The 19,710-nt window shown below is 44.0% G+C and overlaps 1 protein-coding gene across 2 annotated transcripts in view; it reads left to right on the top strand.

The window, feature by feature from the left end:
* Ocln (occludin) overlaps window positions 1-19,300 on the top strand; it is a 46,721-nt gene extending 27,421 nt beyond the window's left edge. For both annotated transcript variants that reach the window (XM_051182845.1, XM_051182846.1), the window contains exons 5-9: window positions 3,878-4,026; window positions 8,939-9,154; window positions 11,571-11,742; window positions 13,901-13,942; window positions 16,876-19,300. In XM_051182845.1, coding sequence (XP_051038802.1) covers window positions 3,878-4,026; window positions 8,939-9,154; window positions 11,571-11,742; window positions 13,901-13,942; window positions 16,876-16,977 — 681 coding nt within the window. In that variant the 3' untranslated portion in view covers window positions 16,978-19,300. The remainder of the gene's footprint in view (window positions 1-3,877; window positions 4,027-8,938; window positions 9,155-11,570; window positions 11,743-13,900; window positions 13,943-16,875) is intronic.
* The last annotated feature ends 410 nt before the right edge of the window (window positions 19,301-19,710 follow it).

Genomic DNA, 19,710 nt, shown 5'->3' with positions numbered 1-19,710 from the left:
ATGGCACTTTGAGATTAGCTTGCTTCTTTCTGTGCAGGGCTATTTCTCCCTGTCATCTACGAAGCAGGAAGAGAACCTTCTGAGGGTAGGATTCTCACTAAATTCTGTGTAGAAATTTCCTGCCCTCACAAAGTTAGACAAGTAGAGGTTCTACCCTGAGTCTCATTAGGATGAAGTGAGTTCAAGGCCGTGACAATGATTTTCCTTGTTTCAAGGATGGGTGAAGCGCCTAGACACAACACACACCCGGAGATGAGGTTGAATTAGAAGGGACAGCTTGTGTGAAGCACAAGGTTCAGATTTCCCAGCAGCCATTCTGGCTTCTATTTTACTTTGAACAGGTTGAGTTCATTTTCCTCAGAAAATACTGATAATCCTATCTACCTGGGCGGTGCTAAATAAATGTGATTGGACTGCTTGGCACATGATAGATACTTGACGAAGTTCCCTTTCCTTCACAGAAGTAGATGACTTTTGTCACTTTGCTAGCCTGGCTGGATGTGGGTCCAGCCTGACTGTCCACGTGTGAACTTGTAATGAAGGCAGGATGGAGAGGGAAATGGAGATTGGCTGTCACTGCAGCAGCTTGCTCACTGCACATCACAGGAAATTCATTCTGATAAGAAAGTCTTTTCCCCCGACCTCTGAGTTCTATTGGCTCTGACTTCAGGGGCCCAGGGTGAAGAACCCTGTTGCTCTGTCTTGTTTCCATCCAGGAAGGAAGAGACTGGGGAGCCCCTGTGCATCTCTCCTTGTTTTCCCGGTTTCCTTCGGGTATTCCACAGGGTGCAGGATGTTTTCATTGACTCTCTAGGAGGGGCAAGGGGGAGGGTTAAACATAGTCACAAGGTTTTGTTCGCAAACGACATAATTGGAATCCTTCTAATGAGTATGATTACATTTTTCATAAAACTTGCCTCATCATATATGGCTCTTTGAATTTAATATATTGTATTTTGACATTTTGGAAAAAGTTCTCTTTTTTTCGGGGGGTGGGGTGGGATGGGGGGGGCAGAGTCTCACTGTATAGCCCTGGCCATCAGGCTGGCTTCGAACTCAAGAGTGCCTCTGCCTCCCAAGTGCTGGGATTAAAGGCATGCACCATTATGCCCAGATACACTTCTTTTTTCATATTGATCTACCCTGTATCCCGCCAAAAATGAACTATTCTATTCTTTAAACTTCTTTGTGTGAGATATGTTTTTGAGATAAACTTTTGATTTATCTCAAATCTCAGTCTGAGGCATTCCTTGGTTGGCTGAACTCTGTTGTGTAGATTTCCATTTCCTTTTTCTGTAGAGAGACCCAGTCTAGAGCTTGCCGGAGGCTGCTGTGGAGTGGCAGGGCTGACGTTTGGCCCTGGGAATTACGACTCAAGCTTTTCTTCTCCCAAAACAGATCTTATTTTGTGTTTCCCCTCTACGTTCTTTACCTCTAGTTCCCTGGGCAATCCTTTTACAGCAAGTTCTGGACTCCTTTTAATTGTATTTACTTATTTATGTGTATGTGTGTGCATCGGGGTGCACATCGGCATGTGTGTGTAATTCAGAGGACAGCCTGTGGGAATTGGTGCTCTCCTTCCGCCATGTGGGTCCTAGGGATTGAACTCAGGTCCCTTTGCAGGTTGAGCCACCTTGAAGGCCAGGCTCTGGGCTGCTGACTTGTGCAAACACTGGTCTGGACCTTGGAGACTTAGCAGCAAGGCTGCTCATTATCTTTTTTTTTTTTTTTTTTTTTTTTTAATTAGCTCTACCTTAGGAAAGTTATCCAATCCCTTGAGCCACAGCTTCCTCATTTCTGAGAGAGGTGTCATACCTGTGAAACTGTGCCTAGGAAATGAGCTGCCTGTTGAGCATTGTTAGCAGTCCAGTCTGGGTTGGTTGCTTGTGAACCGTCTGTTGTCTCCAGAGGTTAGAGATAACTGAGTGAGGCATTGCGTGGCCGTGAGTAGGTGTTCTGGCTGGCCGTGTATGGAGATAGACGAGGGGAGATAGGAGTTTGTTCCCCTCCCTGCAGAGACTTGAGGGAAAGGCCCCTAGGAGCTGTCTGCACTTGAACCAAGATTTGGAGCCCAGTGAGGGATTAGCAGGCCAAGAAAGGGGGAAGGGCATTCCAGGCAGTCGGAAAGGACTGGGCCTCTGGTAAAGTTCCTGCTGGAGGGGAGAGGAAGAGGAGTGGGTCCTGGAGAAATGTCAGGCCGGCTTTTACGAAAAGGAAGCCTTTTATAGTTCTGATGAGGGCTCTAAAGTAAGGGCAGCCCTTTGACTTGGCAGCGCATTGGCCTGAGAGGTTGTTATGTTCTGTTGTGAGGAATTCAGTGGGAGCCAAAAATGGTTCCCACCCGGCCCCCCTGCAGTGGAATCTAAGTACACTCCCTGGAAACCCACCTGCTGGCTTGGCTGTGGCCCTGAATTCCACTTTCAGAGGGAAATGATCCCATTCCTTTCTAGCCCTGAATATGAAACAATGAAATCACTGCATACTCCCTTAGATAATACAAGATGAAAAGTGTATCTATTGCAAGACACACCCTATAGATGCTGATAATAATTGCAAGGGCATAAAATAGCAGAATAAAAAACCCAATTGGATCTAAAGGATTTTTTCCGCCTGGGACAGGGTTTTTCTGTGTAGCCCTTGTTATAATAAAGCGTGTGGTGGATCTTGGCAGATTGCGTGGCAGGTGAGGGTGGTAGGCGAGGGAGGTAGGGGACAAACTAGGCAGACAGAGCTTAAATGAGTTTTATTAGAGAGGGGAGGGAATGGGGAAGGAGAGAGAGAAGAGGTAAAGGAACACAGAGACAGAGAGAGGACAGAAGAGGGAGACAGGAAAAGTTCTGTCTGCCCCAGGGGAACAGTGGGAAAGAGTGAAGTGGGCAGGGATGTTTCTTTTAAAGAGCCAGGGTGCATATACCTGCCGTGTGCAGGTGGGTAAGAGGTGGGACCAGGTTTGCCTGAATTACAACAACCCTAACCCTGGCTGTCCTGGAGCTTGCTTTGTAGACCAGGCAGGGCTTGAATTTAGAGATCTACCTGCTTCTGCCTCCCCGGTGCTGGGATTAAAGGTGTGTGCTCCACCTGGCCCAATTTACTTGTATCCAATATATTAGGAGGTTTTCCCCCTGCTCAGAAGACATTGGGGTAGATATGATTCTTCTTCATGTCCTTTAATTATTCAAACACCCTTATGAAGTGAGTAATTGTCCCCAGTTTATGCAGGTCGAGGACACTGGGATCTGGAGGGGCCCAAGCAGCCTCATGCCATTATTATTGTTACTATTATTTTAGAAAGGCTTTTTTTTTTTTTAAAGATTTATTTTTACTTACTTTGTATACAGTGTTCTGTCTGCATGTATCCCTGCAGGCCAGAAGAGGGCACCAGATCTCATTACAGAGGGTTGTGAGCCACCATGTGGTTGCTGGGAATTGAACTCAGAACCTCTGGAAGAGAAGCCAGTGCTTCTAACAGTTGTTGAGCCATCTCTCCAGCCCCCATTATTCTTTTTTTAAAAGATTTATTTTAGTGTGTGTGTGTAAATGTGTGTGAAAGTGTGCACCATGCGTGCAGATGTCCACAGCGGGCAGAAGGCAGTGTTGGATCCTTTGGAGCTGGATTTATAGATGGTTGTGAGCTGCCTCACATGGGTGTGGACAATAGAGCCTGTGCCAGTATTCATACATGAGCTGGTTCTTCTGATCTGGATAGGGTGGGTAGGTGAGTGTAAGAGAGAATTACTGTAGCTAATTATTTCACTTAATTAACATTCTGAGCTAAATAACTATTAGCTATATTAGATGTAATAACTTTGTCCGTTTAACCCTTTCAGTTGTGATTAAAAAATGACAACAGTCTCTTGTTTTTGTTTTGTTTATTTAGGTTAAAAATGTGTCTGCAGGCACACAAGACATGCCTCCACCGCCATCTGACTATGCGGAGAGAGTGGACAGTCCAATGGCCTACTCCTCTAACGGCAAAGTGGACGGCAAGCGGTCATACCCAGAGTCTCTCTATAAGTCAGCACCATTGTAAGTAGCACCTTAGTGATAACATTTGTCTAAGAGGAATGTTGGCCTGTCGCTTGGTGCCATCCTCCCCTACACTGTTGTGAGTCACCAGACGGAGAAGGGAGCCATTCTCCTTTAAGAAGTGTCTGTCAGCAGGCGGGAAAGCTGGACACAGACCCTCCTTCATGCTGCAGTGGTCTTTGCTAGAGGCCTCAGTGCAGCCTGGGAATGCGGGGTGAGGAGGATGAGACCCCCCTTTCACCTGCTAATTGTATCGAAAGGTCAGGTATGTGGCTTTTCAGTAGAAATGGGGTTCTGTGCTCTGCTCTGTGGTGATGTTATTTATGAGATATTATTTATGATTTATTAAAGCTTCAAGCTGAAGATCAGAGAAGCAGAGCAGCCAAGCCAGTAGATCTTGCTTCTACCCAGCAATCCTGTCTCCACGAATCCTCAGAGGCAAAAGGCTCTGAGCTCCTGTCTCCTCCTCCTTATATTCCTATCTCCGCCCAGCCATAATCCTCCTGTCTCCACCTCCTTAGTGCTGGGTGTGTGATCCCAGGTGCTGAGCTGTTTATTTTAGGATGGAATCAATTTCTGTAGTCAGTGTGGCCTTGAACTAACAGAGATCCGTCTACCTCTTAATCCTGAGTCCTGGAATTAAAGGTGTGTGCCACCACCGTCTGGCTAGCTAGTGTGGCTTGTGGCTGACTTTCTGAATCCTCAGGCAAGCTTTAATAAATCATAAATAATATATCACCACACTGCTCAGAAGAGAGTGTGGGAGTTAACTGAGCAGAGGTGTATGTGCCACCTAGTTTTCTGCCTTTCCTGTGATTATTGGGTCTCATAGACAGGAAAGGTTGCGTGTGTCCATCGACCCTGTCCACACACATTGCCTGTTAAACTAGAAGACACTATTTGAATTCCAGAATTTTGGTTATTTGTCTGTTTTTCACTGTTTAACAAAATATCCAAGGCAGAGTTACTTTGTAACCCTCATAGTTGGGCGCTAGCGCCTGCTTGGCTCTGGTGGGGACCTTGTGGTGATGATAGGCAGGGGCACTTTTGGGTTAAGATGGACCTCAGGCCTCTTGACGGAGAGGGAACACTCTTAGTGACCTTAGAAATCTCCCAGTAGGCTCCACTGCTTGAAGGCCCACAGCGATGCCAGCCATCACCATCTTATGGCTGAAGCCTGGCATTAACGAAGGTCAGGGAGAGTACACTGGGGCCTCCTCCAAACCTAAGCCCTGCCTCTGTGCCTCCCATGTTGATGGAATGTGCGAACCCTCCCGGTTAAGATGTGTCTCTTTCCCCATCATACTCGCCTAACTCTGCCTTGAAGTAACTAACAATTTAATGTATGCCACCATCTATTAGTTTAATTTTTATGTTAGGACTTATGGGAGAAAGAGGGGGTGAATATGATCAAAATTTAACGAATGAAATTTTCAAAGAAATAGTAATTCTCTAATAAAAAATATTTATTTTAAATTACCTGTGTGTGTGGAGGGGAGGGGCAGGTGCCAGGGGAGGCCAGGTGACAAATTCTTTGGAGCTGGCTTGACAGATGGTTGTGAGTTGTCTGATGTGGATGCTGGGAGCTTGACTTGGGTCCTCTGGAAGAGCAGCAAGCACTCTTACCGGCTGAGCCATCTCTCTAGCCCTGGGCATTGTGTCTTCTCCTTCACTAATGGTGTGTCATCAGAAAAGGAGGCCTCTTGTAAATCTCTTTTCGGGCCTGTGTTGTCTTGAATACCAGTCATTCATACAATACTGAGCTAAGTGCTCCTGCAAATACATCTTCATGTTCTCATAGAGTTCGCCAAACAAAGGCGAGCAAAATGCAAACCAGGTATTTAAAGGCCACAACAGGGAAACAAAGGCAGGTGAGGGGAATGTGTCAGGGTGAGGAATGAATTCCAGACATAAAAATGATCCTCTACAAAAGACAAAGTGAGCTGGACATACATGGTGGCGCAGGCCTTTGATCCCAGCACTCAGGAGGCAGAGGCAGGCGATCGCCCAGTTCCAGGCCAGCCCTGTCTGAAGAGTGAGTCCAGGACAGCGGGGGCTACACAAAGAGAAACCTGTCTTGAGCACCGTGTCCCCCAAATCTAACGTCTCTTTAAAAAGTTAGTCTCTCAACCGTGGGCTCTGGTAAAATAATAACTTAAATACTTCTTTACTTCAAGAAGGAAATGCTAGGATGTAGTTACAATCACATCAATCAGTGTTCAGTATCTGGGGTTCACTCATGATCTCCTGGGCTCCCCGAAGGGGCCTGGGCCGCCCCTCCAGCTCTGCCCTGTGCAGCACACACATTTTGTCTTCTAAGCTTGGGCTTAGAAGGCTGCTGCTGTTCTTGCGGTTACCTCATGGCGCTGGCGCCTCCAAAGGGCTGGGGTCTTCCTCTTCCGCTGCAACTGGGCCGCACTTTCACCTCACAGGCACTCAGGGTGCCGAACCTCAGCTTTCCTGCACGAGCCCTTCAGTCCTAGGCCTTTGACTGCCACAGGCTGTACCGTCACCACTGGTCTCTCCCGGCCTCTCACAGTGCCAAGCCTCAAATGTTCTCCATGACCCCTCCATGCCTTCAAAACCAGCACCACCTGAGTGACTCTTACACTGCCAAGTTCAGTGGCCAGCATGAGGTACAACCATGGTGGCCTCTGGAAACATTTCCCGGAAGGTTTCACTTCAGTGATGCCGGTCTCTTTTTATTTATTTATTTATTGGTCTCTTCTTCCTCACCACTAATTCCTCAGCTTCAGCTAACCAGCATCATTGTTCCCGGGAGAACGAAGGTTTCTCTTCCACGGTCCCAGGCTCTTGCTCATCACAGCCAATTCTTCATCCCCGGCTGACCAGAGCCACAGATTCTTCACAAATGGCCCGAATCTTTGCTTTGCTTCCTTCTGAAATGTCATGAGCCAGGCGTCCCTGTGTGTACTGCTCTCAACATTCGTATCTTCAAAGCTCCAGTGGAGCAGGTCACTGAACTCTCAAACAATGACCTTTCTAGGCCAAAGCCACAGCCCTCCCCAAAACAGCGAGCTCAGGTCTGTCACAGCAGTACCCCACTATTCTGGTACCAGCTTGCCTTAGTTAGGGTTACTTTTGCTGTGATTAACCACCGTGACCAAAGCAGCTTGGGGAGGAAAAAGCTCATTTGGCTTGCATTTCTATATTGCTGTTCATCAGTGAAGGAAGTCAGGACGGGAACTCATGCAGAGCAGGAGGCAGGAGCTGATGCAGAGACCCTCAGATAGGCCAACCACATTCAGAAGGCTTTCTTTGAAGCCTGGCATGGTGGTTCATACCTGTAGTCCTACCCCTTGGGGAAGTAGAGGTAGGAGGGTCAGGATTCAAGGTCAAGCTCAGCTATATTGTGATTTCAGGCCAGGGCTGCACAAAACCCTGTCTTAAAAACAAACAGACCCCTTCAAAACAAAGGACAACAACAAAGTCTTGTTGTACTGCTTCAAAGTTAAAAAGCACACACAGTAGCTGGTATTGTGGGTAGAGTGTCGAAACCTTGTTAACCATTGACACTCATGGAAGCGTAGCATTTGGGTAACACATATGTTGGCTGGATAGATTTTGAGAGAAGAAATAAATACCACCACCCCCCACTTCCCTACCCCACCCCCACCCCCTGTTTTCCCAACTGCACATCCATTCCCTGCAGCTTTAGGGTTAATAGACCTTCAGTGGGGTTAGACTCCCAAGGCCCAGACAATAGGGAGAACCCAGTGGGCTGAGAGACCAGTAAACCTGAGAGATAAAAGCTCAGCTCCTGGATTCTTCCAGTTAGAAGCAGTAGGAGGGGGGAAAGGACTGGAGATACAGCTTGATGGATGAGTGCTTGCCTAGCTAGCATTCATGAGGCCCCAGGTTCAATCCTCAGCATCAGCCGCAAAGGAAAACAAGAAGTGTGAGGACATTTAAATGGTTGGTTTGAGTAGCCAGGCTGATAGCTTAGATAACTTTGTTCATTTCTGTTCTTACTCTTCACAGAGCAAAGTCAAACTGTTTCTGTTACTCAGAAGTAATGGACCCTTGTCCCGACCCTTCCATTGTATTGCTGCATTGGGCTTTATCTTCATGCTCGTGGCCGGGACATGACATGCAATTTAAAATCTGATGCAACGAGAAATAATTACATTCGAATCATACATGTTATGTTAAATCTGTTGATTCTAGATGGCCTTAAGATCAACACAGAGAGAGCGAAAAGAATATTTAATTAACTCCTGCCTTTGAACAGTGGGGATTTACACAGGCTCTCACTGTGTAGCCCACCCAGGATGGCCCAAAGATCCTCCCGCTTCAACCTCCTGGATGCTGGGGTGACAGGCATTTGTCGCTATACTCAAAACCAGGAAGCATTTTAGTTTAAGTATTGTGGTGTTTTCAGACTTTCAGCTCGTAAGGATGATCTGTGTGCGGTAACGTAAAATTAATGTTGCAAAGAGCCTGTCTCCATTGGATAAGCTGCGTCTTTGTTCTCACACAGCATTCCGCAGGTTCCAGGGGACTGGAAGAACCTGTAGGAAGAATTGTGCTCATTTTCCCCGACAGCCTTTTGTAGAGTAAGTCTCTGGCACAGGGCAGATAAACACTCCTTATAACTTAGTTTGAACTTCCTAAAAGGAAGCATGAGCTCCATTTTTCTTAGAAGTTTGAGCATGGATGCCCTCCCCCAGGCAGAGCTTTAAAGCTACTTGTGTTACAGGGCTCTGAATTGTGCCAAACTGACTGCAGGAACCCCAGGCGTGAACTGCTCAGCATAGCAAATGAACTCCTTGGATGAGTGGCCGAGTGTGGGTGTCTCCTGGGGCTGTTCTCGCTGCCCTTTCGGTTGCAGGGGTTGGCGGAGTCACAATGTCCTCCCCGGTCTCTGAGCAGTGGCCTGTGTTTTCTCTAGGGTTCCTGAAGTGGCCCAGGAGCTTCCTTTGACTTCTCCTGTGGATGACTTCAGGCAGCCTCGATACAGCAGCAGCGGTAACCTAGAGACACCTTCAAAGAGGGCTCCCACAAAGGGGAGAGCGGGAAGGCCGAAGAGAGCAGAGCCAGACCACTATGAAACAGACTACACGACAGGCGGCGAATCCTGTGACGAGCTGGAGGAGGACTGGGTTAGGTAAGGCCTTTCTCCTTTTCGAGAGCCACTTAAGCCTTCTGGTTATCACGGTGGTTGGCCGGGCTTGGGGTTATTGCCTTTGAAACTGGGATCATGTTGCCATCTCATTTCTCGCACCCCGGCCTCCGGGGCTGGGTACAGTTTTGGGGTTTGTGTTTTCCTTTGGTACCCATTTAGAAAACAGAAGTGGAGGGCTCTGTTTGGTTGTAACCATGTAACACACTTCTCCCTGAAGTGGCTCTTCTACCACTAGACCCCAAGGAAGGCTTTCAAAGAAACAAAACATGGGTTTAGGGGGGTTGTGTTGGGCTGATTATAAAATTTGCGAGTCACACAGGCTTTCCTTTGGCAGGTACACTTTCATGGTAAGCCCTGAGTTTCTTTTCAAGTTTAACCCAAAGAATTCGGTGACGGTTTCGTGAACAGTTGAGGAAACAGTTTAGTGTTGCAGCAAAACGTATGATTAAATTAAGGTCTTTGTGTCAGTGGCTGGCTTTAGGCTACCATCACCAAATATACAGGTGTGTGATGTGTAGCCTTGTCCTGTTAGGAGTTCTGACACGGGAACAGACATCAGAAAAAATTCTTTCTCTTTTCTTATTTTTCTTTTTGTTTTTGAGACAAGGCCTCTCTGTGTAGCCTTGGCTGTCTGAGAATTCAATCTGTAGACCAGGCTGGCCTCAAAATCAGAGATCTACCTGCCTCTGCCTCCCAAGTTCTGGGATTAAAGGCGTTTGCCATCAATGCCCCACTTATCAGAAATTTTTGCAGTATAAATGGTGGTTCATAAACATTGCTTCCCAAGGTGTCAGGAGCATTGGCGTAATCTCCGTCATACCTTTACCCTGGTACTGGACATGTATACTGGCCATGTAGTATGTATCTATTGCTCAAGGTTGCTCTTGCTGATAGTAGGTCTTAATTTGTGTATGTTTACCTTTCCTTTTCCTGGAACATACTTGACATTTGTTATCATTGTTTATAGTTTTTGCATCAGGCTTAAAACTTTCTTCTTTAGACTTAAAGGGGAATTGTCGGCATCTTGTCTGTGAGCCTATAACAATGGCCACACCCCTTTGGCGTGGCTTCAGGTGACTGAAACAGAAGGAGGGAAGCTCGGGGGTGGGGTGGCTTCTGTTTGTGTGCTCTCTGATGGGTCAGCCAATCCTGTAGGAAGGGCAGAGAAGCACTTCTGAGGTTCTTCGTATTTTTCTGTGTAAGTGTGCCCCAATAAACACCCATTTATCATTTATCTTGGGTGTAGTGAAATCATTACATCCTTGCCTTCATGTGGGTCCTGGGAATCAAACTCCAGGTTTGGAGGTTAGCACTTTTGCTTGCTGAGCCATCTTGCTGGCTTCAGAATTTCAGCTTTAATTCATCATATTTTCATGAATTGCCAAGTTGCTTACGCAATGACCATGTTTTTCTAGTTTTTGTTTTTTTAATGCTGGAGATTGAACCTAGGATGTTACATACACACTTTCGTGCTGAGCTATGCCTCCAACCTCTGTGTGTACATACTTAAATGCATACTTTTCTAGTGACAGAACAAGATAAGCTGTTTCCACTTGGGAAAAATAAGACCAAAAATAAACAAATGAGCTGGTCTGAAGATGATAGCTAGCAGCAGGAAACAGCCACTCCCAGCCAGCTGCTCTGCAGCGATCAAGGCAGGCTGTGGGTTCCAGCATTTGTTTTACGACTTTAAGGGTTCAGTTATCCTGTGGTATCACTAGTGAGAATCCTGGTCTATTACCCTGTGGTGTCACTAGTGAGAATCCTGGTCTGTTATCCTGTGGTGTCACCAGTGAGGATCAGTGCATTCTTACTAATTAGGAACCCTTAAATTTCATAACTTCCACCTTTATTTGTAAAAATATGAGGAGTGTTCATTTAAAGTGAGTGGTAATATAAAGAGCATAATTATTCTTTTTGTGTGGTAGTAGGGTTTGAACTCAGAACCTTGTACATGGTGTGGGCAGTTGGTCTGCCACTGAGCTGCCTTTTTTCAGGTCTGAAGTCATTTTAGAGAGCTTGTATAAGCAAAGGAGCACAGCCATGTGACCAAATGATGTTCTTTCTGCCTTGAAGGAGGACATCCCCTTGACAAGCCTGTGGCTTTGGAAGGCATGTGCTTGGAACGGTGAGGCAGGAGGGGAGACCCACTTAGCCCCTGCAGATGAGTGCCTCAACAGCTCAGGGGATAACAGGGGTCCCAGGCAGATCACCCTTACAGCCTCTGTTGTAGTTCTTTGTAGGATTTCATGCATCCCACCGCTGTCTCCTAGGATGCAATGGAAAACAAGCGAGCACAATTTCACACTCCTTACCAGTGTGCTGCCTTGAGGGGAGCCACCAGCTTCTTGTGTGTGCGAAGGGCATTCGTGTAACCTTTTCCTTCTCCGCTTCCCAGGGAATACCCCCCTATCACTTCTGATCAACAACGACAGCTCTACAAGAGAGATTTTGACACAGGTCTACAGGAGTACAAGAGTTTACAAGCTGAACTTGACGAGGTCAGCAAAGAGCTCTCTCGTCTGGACAAAGAACTGGATGACTACAGAGAAGAAAGTGAAGAGTACATGGTAAGGTCCAAGCCTACCTTGTTTTGTCTGTGTTTTCAGTATTTAAAGACAGCGTCTCACATACCCCAGGCTGACCTTGAACTCACTGTGTAGCCGAGCTTGACATTGACTTCCTGATGCTTTTGCCTTCACCTCCCAAGTACTGGGATTTCAGACCTGTTTCCCACCTTGCATGCACGCACGATATAAATAGATTAAAGAGTTACAAAGCAATAGTCTAAATGCATAAACGTATCTCTTCCTATTTAAAAGAAAATGGCCATTTTAATAGTTTCTATTTATAAATATAATTCCTTTTTATTATGAAAACCTCAACTCAGAATTGGACCCATAAAAGTATATCTTTTGGGTGGGACTTGGTGTCACACACATTTAATCCCAGCACTTGGGAGGCAGGGGCAGGATCTCTGGGAGTTTAGCCATTTTAGTCTACACACTGAGTTCTAGGCTAGCCAGAGATACATGGGGTGTGGGAGGCAGAGGTCCCCCCTTAAATTTATACCATATACTCCAGAAAAACTTTGTTACCAAGAAAATGCCAGTCTTGCATGAGGACTGGTTTCGAACAGTTAAGAGCACTGGTTTGTCTTCCAGAGGATTAGGGTTCAATTCCTAGTTCCCATCTGTCAGTTCACACCATCTGTAACCCCAATTCCAGGTATTTGATGCCCTCTTCTGGCCTACATAAAGTACAGGTATAAGTAGTATACAAACTTAACCTTTAGGCAAAGCACCCATACGCCAGAAATAAAATAAAATAATAAATAAATAAAGCTGAGAGTGGTGGTGGTTCCACACCTTTAATCCCGGGTTCACTTGTGTTTTTGAAAATGGTGAGACAAGGTCTCACGTTGCTGTGTAGCTCAGGTGGACTTGAAGTCCTCTTGCTTAGTGCTAGTGTCACCGGCATGTGTCATCACACCTTGTGTTTCTTCTCCTTTGCAGATAGACAACATGCTAGGCAAGCTCTCTACGGCTGCTCAAACACTATACTCTAGCACTGTTTATTTCCTACTCCTTTACACAGAAATGCTTTGTGATTATAGTTTTGTGTCAACAATAATTGTTTTGTGTCGACTTTTATTGACACAGAATCTAGCTCTGTAGTATACGTAGGCTGGCCTTGAACCCTGAATCCTCGTGCCTCCCACCTACTAGGATTTCAAGTTTGTGCCACAATGTTTGGCTTTTTAAAATGATTACGCATGAGAGTAGCTATACAGTTTTCAATTTTATGATCGTGCCATAATTTATTGAAGGATATCTAATAGTCTGGAAATACAGCCATACCAACGAGAGACCAGCAAGCCCTTCAGTTTTGTTCTTTTGTGTTCTCGTGCAGTGAATTCAAGTGCCAGAATGTGAAACCGTTTCTCCAGAGGGCATGCATTTAAAGCATGTCAGTTGCCCGTCAGGATTTTGCCGACTGGTTTCCCCAGTAACAAGCCAGGGGGCGATTTGACTGCCTTGAGCATTAGTAATAACCCTCCCCCATCCCTTTCCAAGCTGCTCGGAGCTTTGTACTCACGAGTACTTGTGCAGTTTCCCGTTGAGCATCCACTTCTTGGTTTTGAAGTGTGTGCTGCTACTCCACCTTGGTTCATAGGTTGTTTTCCTGCTCTTATCTGACATTTCGTACCTTCCTCGTTTATTAATCAGTTATGGCATATTTGGTTATTTTAAAATGCAGAGAACACAAATTCCAATCAGAACACTTACATCTGAACATTGTCGACAGCATGGCTGAGACTGTGTTCACATTATGTGTACAAAGGACTGTCTGAATAGATAGAGTGGGAACCCAGGCAGCCCACGGCCCAGACAGTTTGGAGGTTTCACTGAGCTGTGATTGGTTGTTAAGAATTGTATAGAGTGAGTGTGTGGTTTACGTTTGCCATTTTAGATACTTGGAAGGCCCACATTCTTGATGACTAAGTTCCAAAGATTTTATTTGTTTAGTTTTTCTCTTTTTAACAGCCCTGGCTGTCCTGGAACTTACTCCCTAGTCTAGGTTGGCCTCGAACTCACAAAGCTCTTCCTGCTTCTGCCTTCTGAGTGAGTGCCGGGATTAAGGGTGTGTGCCACCACCGCCAGGCAAGAATGCTATTCTTGAGAGAGACAATGCTTCCATAAACATTGTCCTTTTTTTCTCATCCAGGCTGCTGCTGATGAATATAACAGATTAAAGCAAGTTAAAGGAGTAAGTATCTAATTTTAAGACTCTTTTATTTAATGTTTGTGATGACTATACCATTCAAGTATATTACGACGATTATAGACAAAGGCCCTATCATTTACATATGAGCATTGTTACTGAGAAGTTGGAACATAATTTTGTTTGTAGTTGTAGCTTATACTTATTTTCTAAAAACTCTTTTGAGACAGGGTTTCACTGGGTATCTGGCTGGCCTAGAATTCAGCTTTATAGACCAGACTGGCCTTGAACTCATAGAGATCCACCTGTCTGTCTCCCAAATGCTGGGGTCAAAGGTGTGGTTTACTAAGGCTAACCCTAAAATCTTTCTTTAAAGTTGAAGTGTATGTGCAAGTAAGTGCTTAAGTCATGGTAGGCAGTTGGTAAATTTTCACAAAGTGACTACACACCTGTATACCTGGCACCTGGAAAAAGAGGTACAATTTTTTGTTTGTTTGTTTTAATAAGATTTATTTTTTTATGTATTCATGCACTCCAGAAGAGGGCACCAGATCTCATTACAGATGCTTGTGAACCACCATGTGGTTGCTGGGAACTGAACTCAGGACTTTTGGAAGAGCAGGCAATGCTCTTAAGAGCTGAGCCATCTCTCCAAGAAATACATTTTTTAGCAACCCTAATAACTCCCCACTTTTACTCCTTTCCTGTTCTTATACTCCCCCCAACATCATAGATGAGTTTTGCCTATCTTGTAAAAAAAAGAAACCATGGACCTGGAGAGATGGCTCAGAGCACTGACTGCTCTGGCAGAGGACCTGAGTTCACTTCCCAGTACCCAGGTGGTGGCTTCATAACCATAGCTCCAGTTCCAGGGGATTCTACACCTCATATATACTCAAAGGCATCACACACACACGCACGCACGCACGTGCATGAGCACATGCACGCACAAATATGTTTTTTGTTGTTGCTGTTTTTTTTTTTGTTTTTGAGACAGGGTTTCTCTGTGTAGCAGTTCTAGCTGTCCTAGAACCAGCTCTGTAGACCAGGCTGGCCTCGAACTCACAGAGGTCCACTCGCCTCTGCCTCCTGAGTGCTGGGATTAAAGGCATGCGCCACCACCTCTGGCCACCTATTTTATTGTTAACAATTATTTGGTTAGTTTTGGACTTTTACAAATAATACAGCAAGAATGTTCACGTGTCTGGGATGTCTACACTTAGTAAACCGTAGAATCACTGGGCCTGTGTGTGCCCGGTTTTGGTAGATTCTGTCATGTAGCCTTCCCAACTACATGTTAGTTGACATCCCCACTGAGCAGTGTAACCACCCCCCACTCTGTCCTTGCTGACACTTGACATGACCAGGCACTGTGGACCCAAAATACTTCTTTCTTTTCCAAAGACTTGATGCTTAAGGTTTTATTGTAGTTACACAGCATAATGATTTTAAATAAGGTGGTTTGTTTTTTGCTTTTTTGGTTGTTGTTGTGTATGTATATGTATTCCCTATTGCTCTTCCCCTTAGTTTTTGAGATAGGGTCTTTTGTTGAACCTGGAGCTTACTATTTTGCTAGATTGACTGGCTAGGAAACCCCAGGATGCTTCTGTTCAGTGCTGGGATTACAGCTGCAGCCACCACACCTGGGTTTATGTGTGTGCTGGATGTCAAACTCAGTTCCTGCTTGGCACAATAGGCACTTTGCACCAAGCCACCTCCTCGGCCCCTTCAGTGAATTTTAAAAAGTGTACAGGGGCAGAGAATCCACACTGAATGGCCTCAGGGGATCCAGCATCCTCTTCTGACCTTCATGGGCAACTGCACTCATGTGTCTACACACATCCACACACTGATAGACACATAGATACTCGATGAAAATAAAATAAAATAAAATAATATGTAGCAAATATTTCTGTCTTTCATTTTTCTGCTTAATTTTCCTTTCCCTAATTGACTACTGTCAACAAATTTATTGACGGATTTTTTTTAAAGCTATTTATTTCTGGTGTGTATGTATGAAGTTTGTATGTTTGTATGTGTGGAGTTGCTTGTGTGCTGTGGCATATGTGTGGAGTTCAAAGGATACTTTTTAGGAGTTGATTCTCTTTCTACCATGTGGGTTCTGGGGATTGAACTCTGGCAATCAGCCTCTGCCTTTGTCTCCTGAGCCATTTTACTGACCCGATTTTTTTTTTTTTTAAGATAATTTATAATCATAAAGTTCTGTAGGTTCAACACATATTTAGAAAAGATCATATCCTTTGTTTAAAAAAAAAAGCTTAAAAGCTATTATTGAGCAAAAAGAATTACCTGCTTATGTGGTTAGTGATATTGCCCAACACTTTAAACATACTCGTTTAATACTTAGCAATTTAGGCTGGAGAGATGGCTCAGTGGTAAAGAACACTATGTGGTCTTCTAGAGGTCCTGAGTTCAATTCCCAGCAATCACATGATGACTCACCGACCATCTGTAATGAGATCTGGTGCTCTCTTGTGGCCTGCAGGGAAACAAGTAAACAGAACACTGTACATAAGTAATAGATAAATGAATCTTAAGAGAAGAATTCTCACTTTATGACTAGTATTTTCTCTTTTTTATTACTGATTTCTCAGGAGACCTGCTTTAGATTTTCACGTGCAGTATATTTTGTTGTTTCCCTCTTCTTCCAACTCCTCCTAGATCCTCTCCACCTGTGTTTCAACTCCATGTGTTCTCTTTCTCTTAAACATAAAAAAAGGAACCAGACCAAAAACCAAACCAAAGCACACAAACAAAAAAACCCAATAAGACAAAAAAACTGACAAGACAAAAGTCCACAGAAACAAAACAAACGAACAAAACGTGGAGTTTGGTGTTGGCTAGCTATTCCTGGCCGTGGGGGCTGCCCTGGAATGTAGTTGATGTACCCAGTGACACCTCAGGAGACCTGTTGTTTAGTTTGTTGCATTCATGTGATTGATTTTTCTCCCTTTCAGTCTGCAGATTATAAAAGTAAGAGGAATTACTGCAAGCAGTTGAAGAGCAAATTGTCACACATCAAGAGGATGGTTGGGGACTATGACAGACGGAAAACTTAGGCAGGCGCTGCTGTTGGAGAAATGAGGCACATCTGTCTGCCCGAAGTCTCTGCATTTGTCTTCAGAGGCTAAGTGACTTTGGACTCTAATCTGGGAAGTTAAAACTTTGTGATCAGGACAAAGTTTCCGTAGCTTTAATCCCATCAGTTTCACGTCATCAGGATTGAAGCGTTTTACAAATGGCTTTTGATAATCCACTGGGTCGAACACGCCAATTAAAAAAGCTACAGTTTCAGCATTGATTCTTGTAATTGAGAATGAAATGTTGGGGACTGTTGTGAACTTTAGCATGCCAGACGATGACGTCTTAAAACCAAAGTGTGTCCCTCCAGGGAGAGGCCATCTCATTAGTCATCTCAACAGCCCTTCAGATGACTGTTATTTATAATCACTTTTCAGCTGGGGAAGTTGGGTCCCTGCCATGATATCTCCACAGTGAAATTGCTTGCTTTCCAAAGGTAGTTTTGGCTAAGTCTGTTTTATGACTCTGCAAATCTGTGTACAGTACATTCCATCGGTCATCTTCCCGACTGTTGTTTTTCTTATTATATTGACTTTAACATAAATGATTAGGATTATTTTGACTTCACATTTTTCCTGATACTTAAGATCATGTAAAATTATCAAATGTGTGAAATTTAAAAACTGTAAATATATATTTACTTTTGAAAGATCATTTTAAATCCAGGGCTAGAGTTTTGTGTATTTTTAAAGTGCTTTTAATCTTTGATAGTTTACATGCTTTTTTTTTTTTTTGTAACCCACTAGATCTTTTCACTGTATCAGAGTATCCAATTACATTTATAATTATGACTTGAATTGTATCTCACAGGAATGTACATATTTTGTAAGGTATTAACCCTAGTGTTGTCTTTCGTGTGCTTGTCTGATGTCATTAGTGTTGTAGTCAGCTGTGCAAAACTACACCCAAGCATTTCATTTGCGTGCACCATCTTGGCTTTTGTGCTAGTTGATAATTCCTAGTCCTTGGGCAGTGAAAATCTAATCTGTCTGGAAATGGGACAATGTTCATAGAACAGCCCTGTCTGTAAATCCCATGATGTTCTTTAAAAATTAAAATTCTTGTTAGTGGCATAAAGTTAATTGACAATACTACATAAACCAAATTGATTGTGTACATCCAGTCCCGTTTGGTCTATTTAAAAAAAATTTTTTTATATACCTTCTAGGCATTGAAGTACGTGTTTTTATGTGTACAATTTTGAATTATTTTCCAAAGATAAACTTCTAAATGATGTTTTTGTGCAGACATGGTTCAATTTTTTTCAAATTGGAGAAAAATTTTACTTTGTGTATGCTAAACATAATACAAAAAATATTTTTATAGTTGGAATTGACACCCAGTAGAAAGGGCTGCCCGGCTACCTTCCCTGGCTTTACTGTAACTAACTCTTTGTTCTTGGAAATCACTGCACTTTGTGTCGTTTTGTTTTGGACAGGGTTTCACCAGGTAGTTCAAGCTGGCCTTGAACTAACGATTAGTTCAGCGTGGCTTCAGCTCTTCTGTCCTCACCTCCCAGGTGGTGGGTTACAGTTCTACTCCAAGCCTGGCTCCTGCTTAGGTTCAGAAGCCAACTTGGTGCCTTCACAAAGAAACTGTTTTGTTGAATGAAGGACATGAAGTGGCAGCAATTAGAAAACTGTGCCATAAAATTAGATGGTGGAATAAAAGAAATAATTCTTTTACAGTGTGGTGCTACCTCTGCAGGCCTGAAGCCAGTGACAGGATGTGTCTGTTGGTGCTGGTATTAACTAGCTGGTTCCCACCTAGAGAATCCTCTTGATTGTTACGGCAGTTTCCGTAACAAATCATGGGGTTAGAGTGAACTTCAGAGGTTCCTTATACATGCTGACCCATGGTTCTCATACCTGCTTTCTGCTAATAAACTGTTCTGGGGGGGGTAGTTTGCGAAAATATAACCCTTCTTATAAAAGTTCCATGGATAAAGTGATGCCTTATGTGTGCGATTTTATTCTAAAATTAAAAGTATATAGAAAAAATGTTTTCCATTTGAAAAGCTGAAAAATTAGTATAGACATACATGAACTCAATGCCCAGAAAGAAGAGGTAATACTGTTTTGTTTGTTTGTTTGTTTCTGAAACAGAGTTTCTCTGTGTAATAACACCCCTGGCTATCCTGGAACTCGCCTTGTAGATCAGACTGGCCTAGAACTCTCAGAGATCCACCTGCCTCTGGCTCCAGAGTGCTGGGATTAAAGGTGTGCGCCACCCCTGGCTAGCAATAATGTTTTGTTACATGTACTTTATATTTTTGAAATAAAGTCTAGTATTTACAATAAATACTAGTCCAGTATTTGTAGTTAAAGTTGTATATACAGACATACAGGATATCTCATTTAATTATCATAACAGTCTTGGCATGCAACTGTTCCTTATTATTTTATGGACAAGGAAGTAAATAATTTGACACATTAACAGCTCGTCACACACTAGTGTGTATAGAACTGAAGGAATCTTGATCGTGGACTAGTACATTCTATCTATTCTTTCATCCTAGACTAACTGCTGAGTGATGCATTGATGCATTGTGTAATGTAGGGCTGCTCTGCTCAAGGTATATGAAGTATCTTCTTTTCCTTTTGAATGCACTTGGAAATACTTCACACTAACACAAAATCCTTCTGAAATCTGCAGTCTGTTAGGACCTGGATGGATCAAGAATGGTCATGGCACAGCCTGCTTTCCCCATG

This window comes from Phodopus roborovskii, unplaced genomic scaffold (assembly GCF_943737965.1).
Source record: "Phodopus roborovskii unplaced genomic scaffold, PHOROB, whole genome shotgun sequence".
Classification (NCBI taxonomy): domain Eukaryota; kingdom Metazoa; phylum Chordata; class Mammalia; order Rodentia; family Cricetidae; genus Phodopus; species Phodopus roborovskii.
This window is presented reverse-complemented; position numbering and strand designations above follow the sequence as displayed.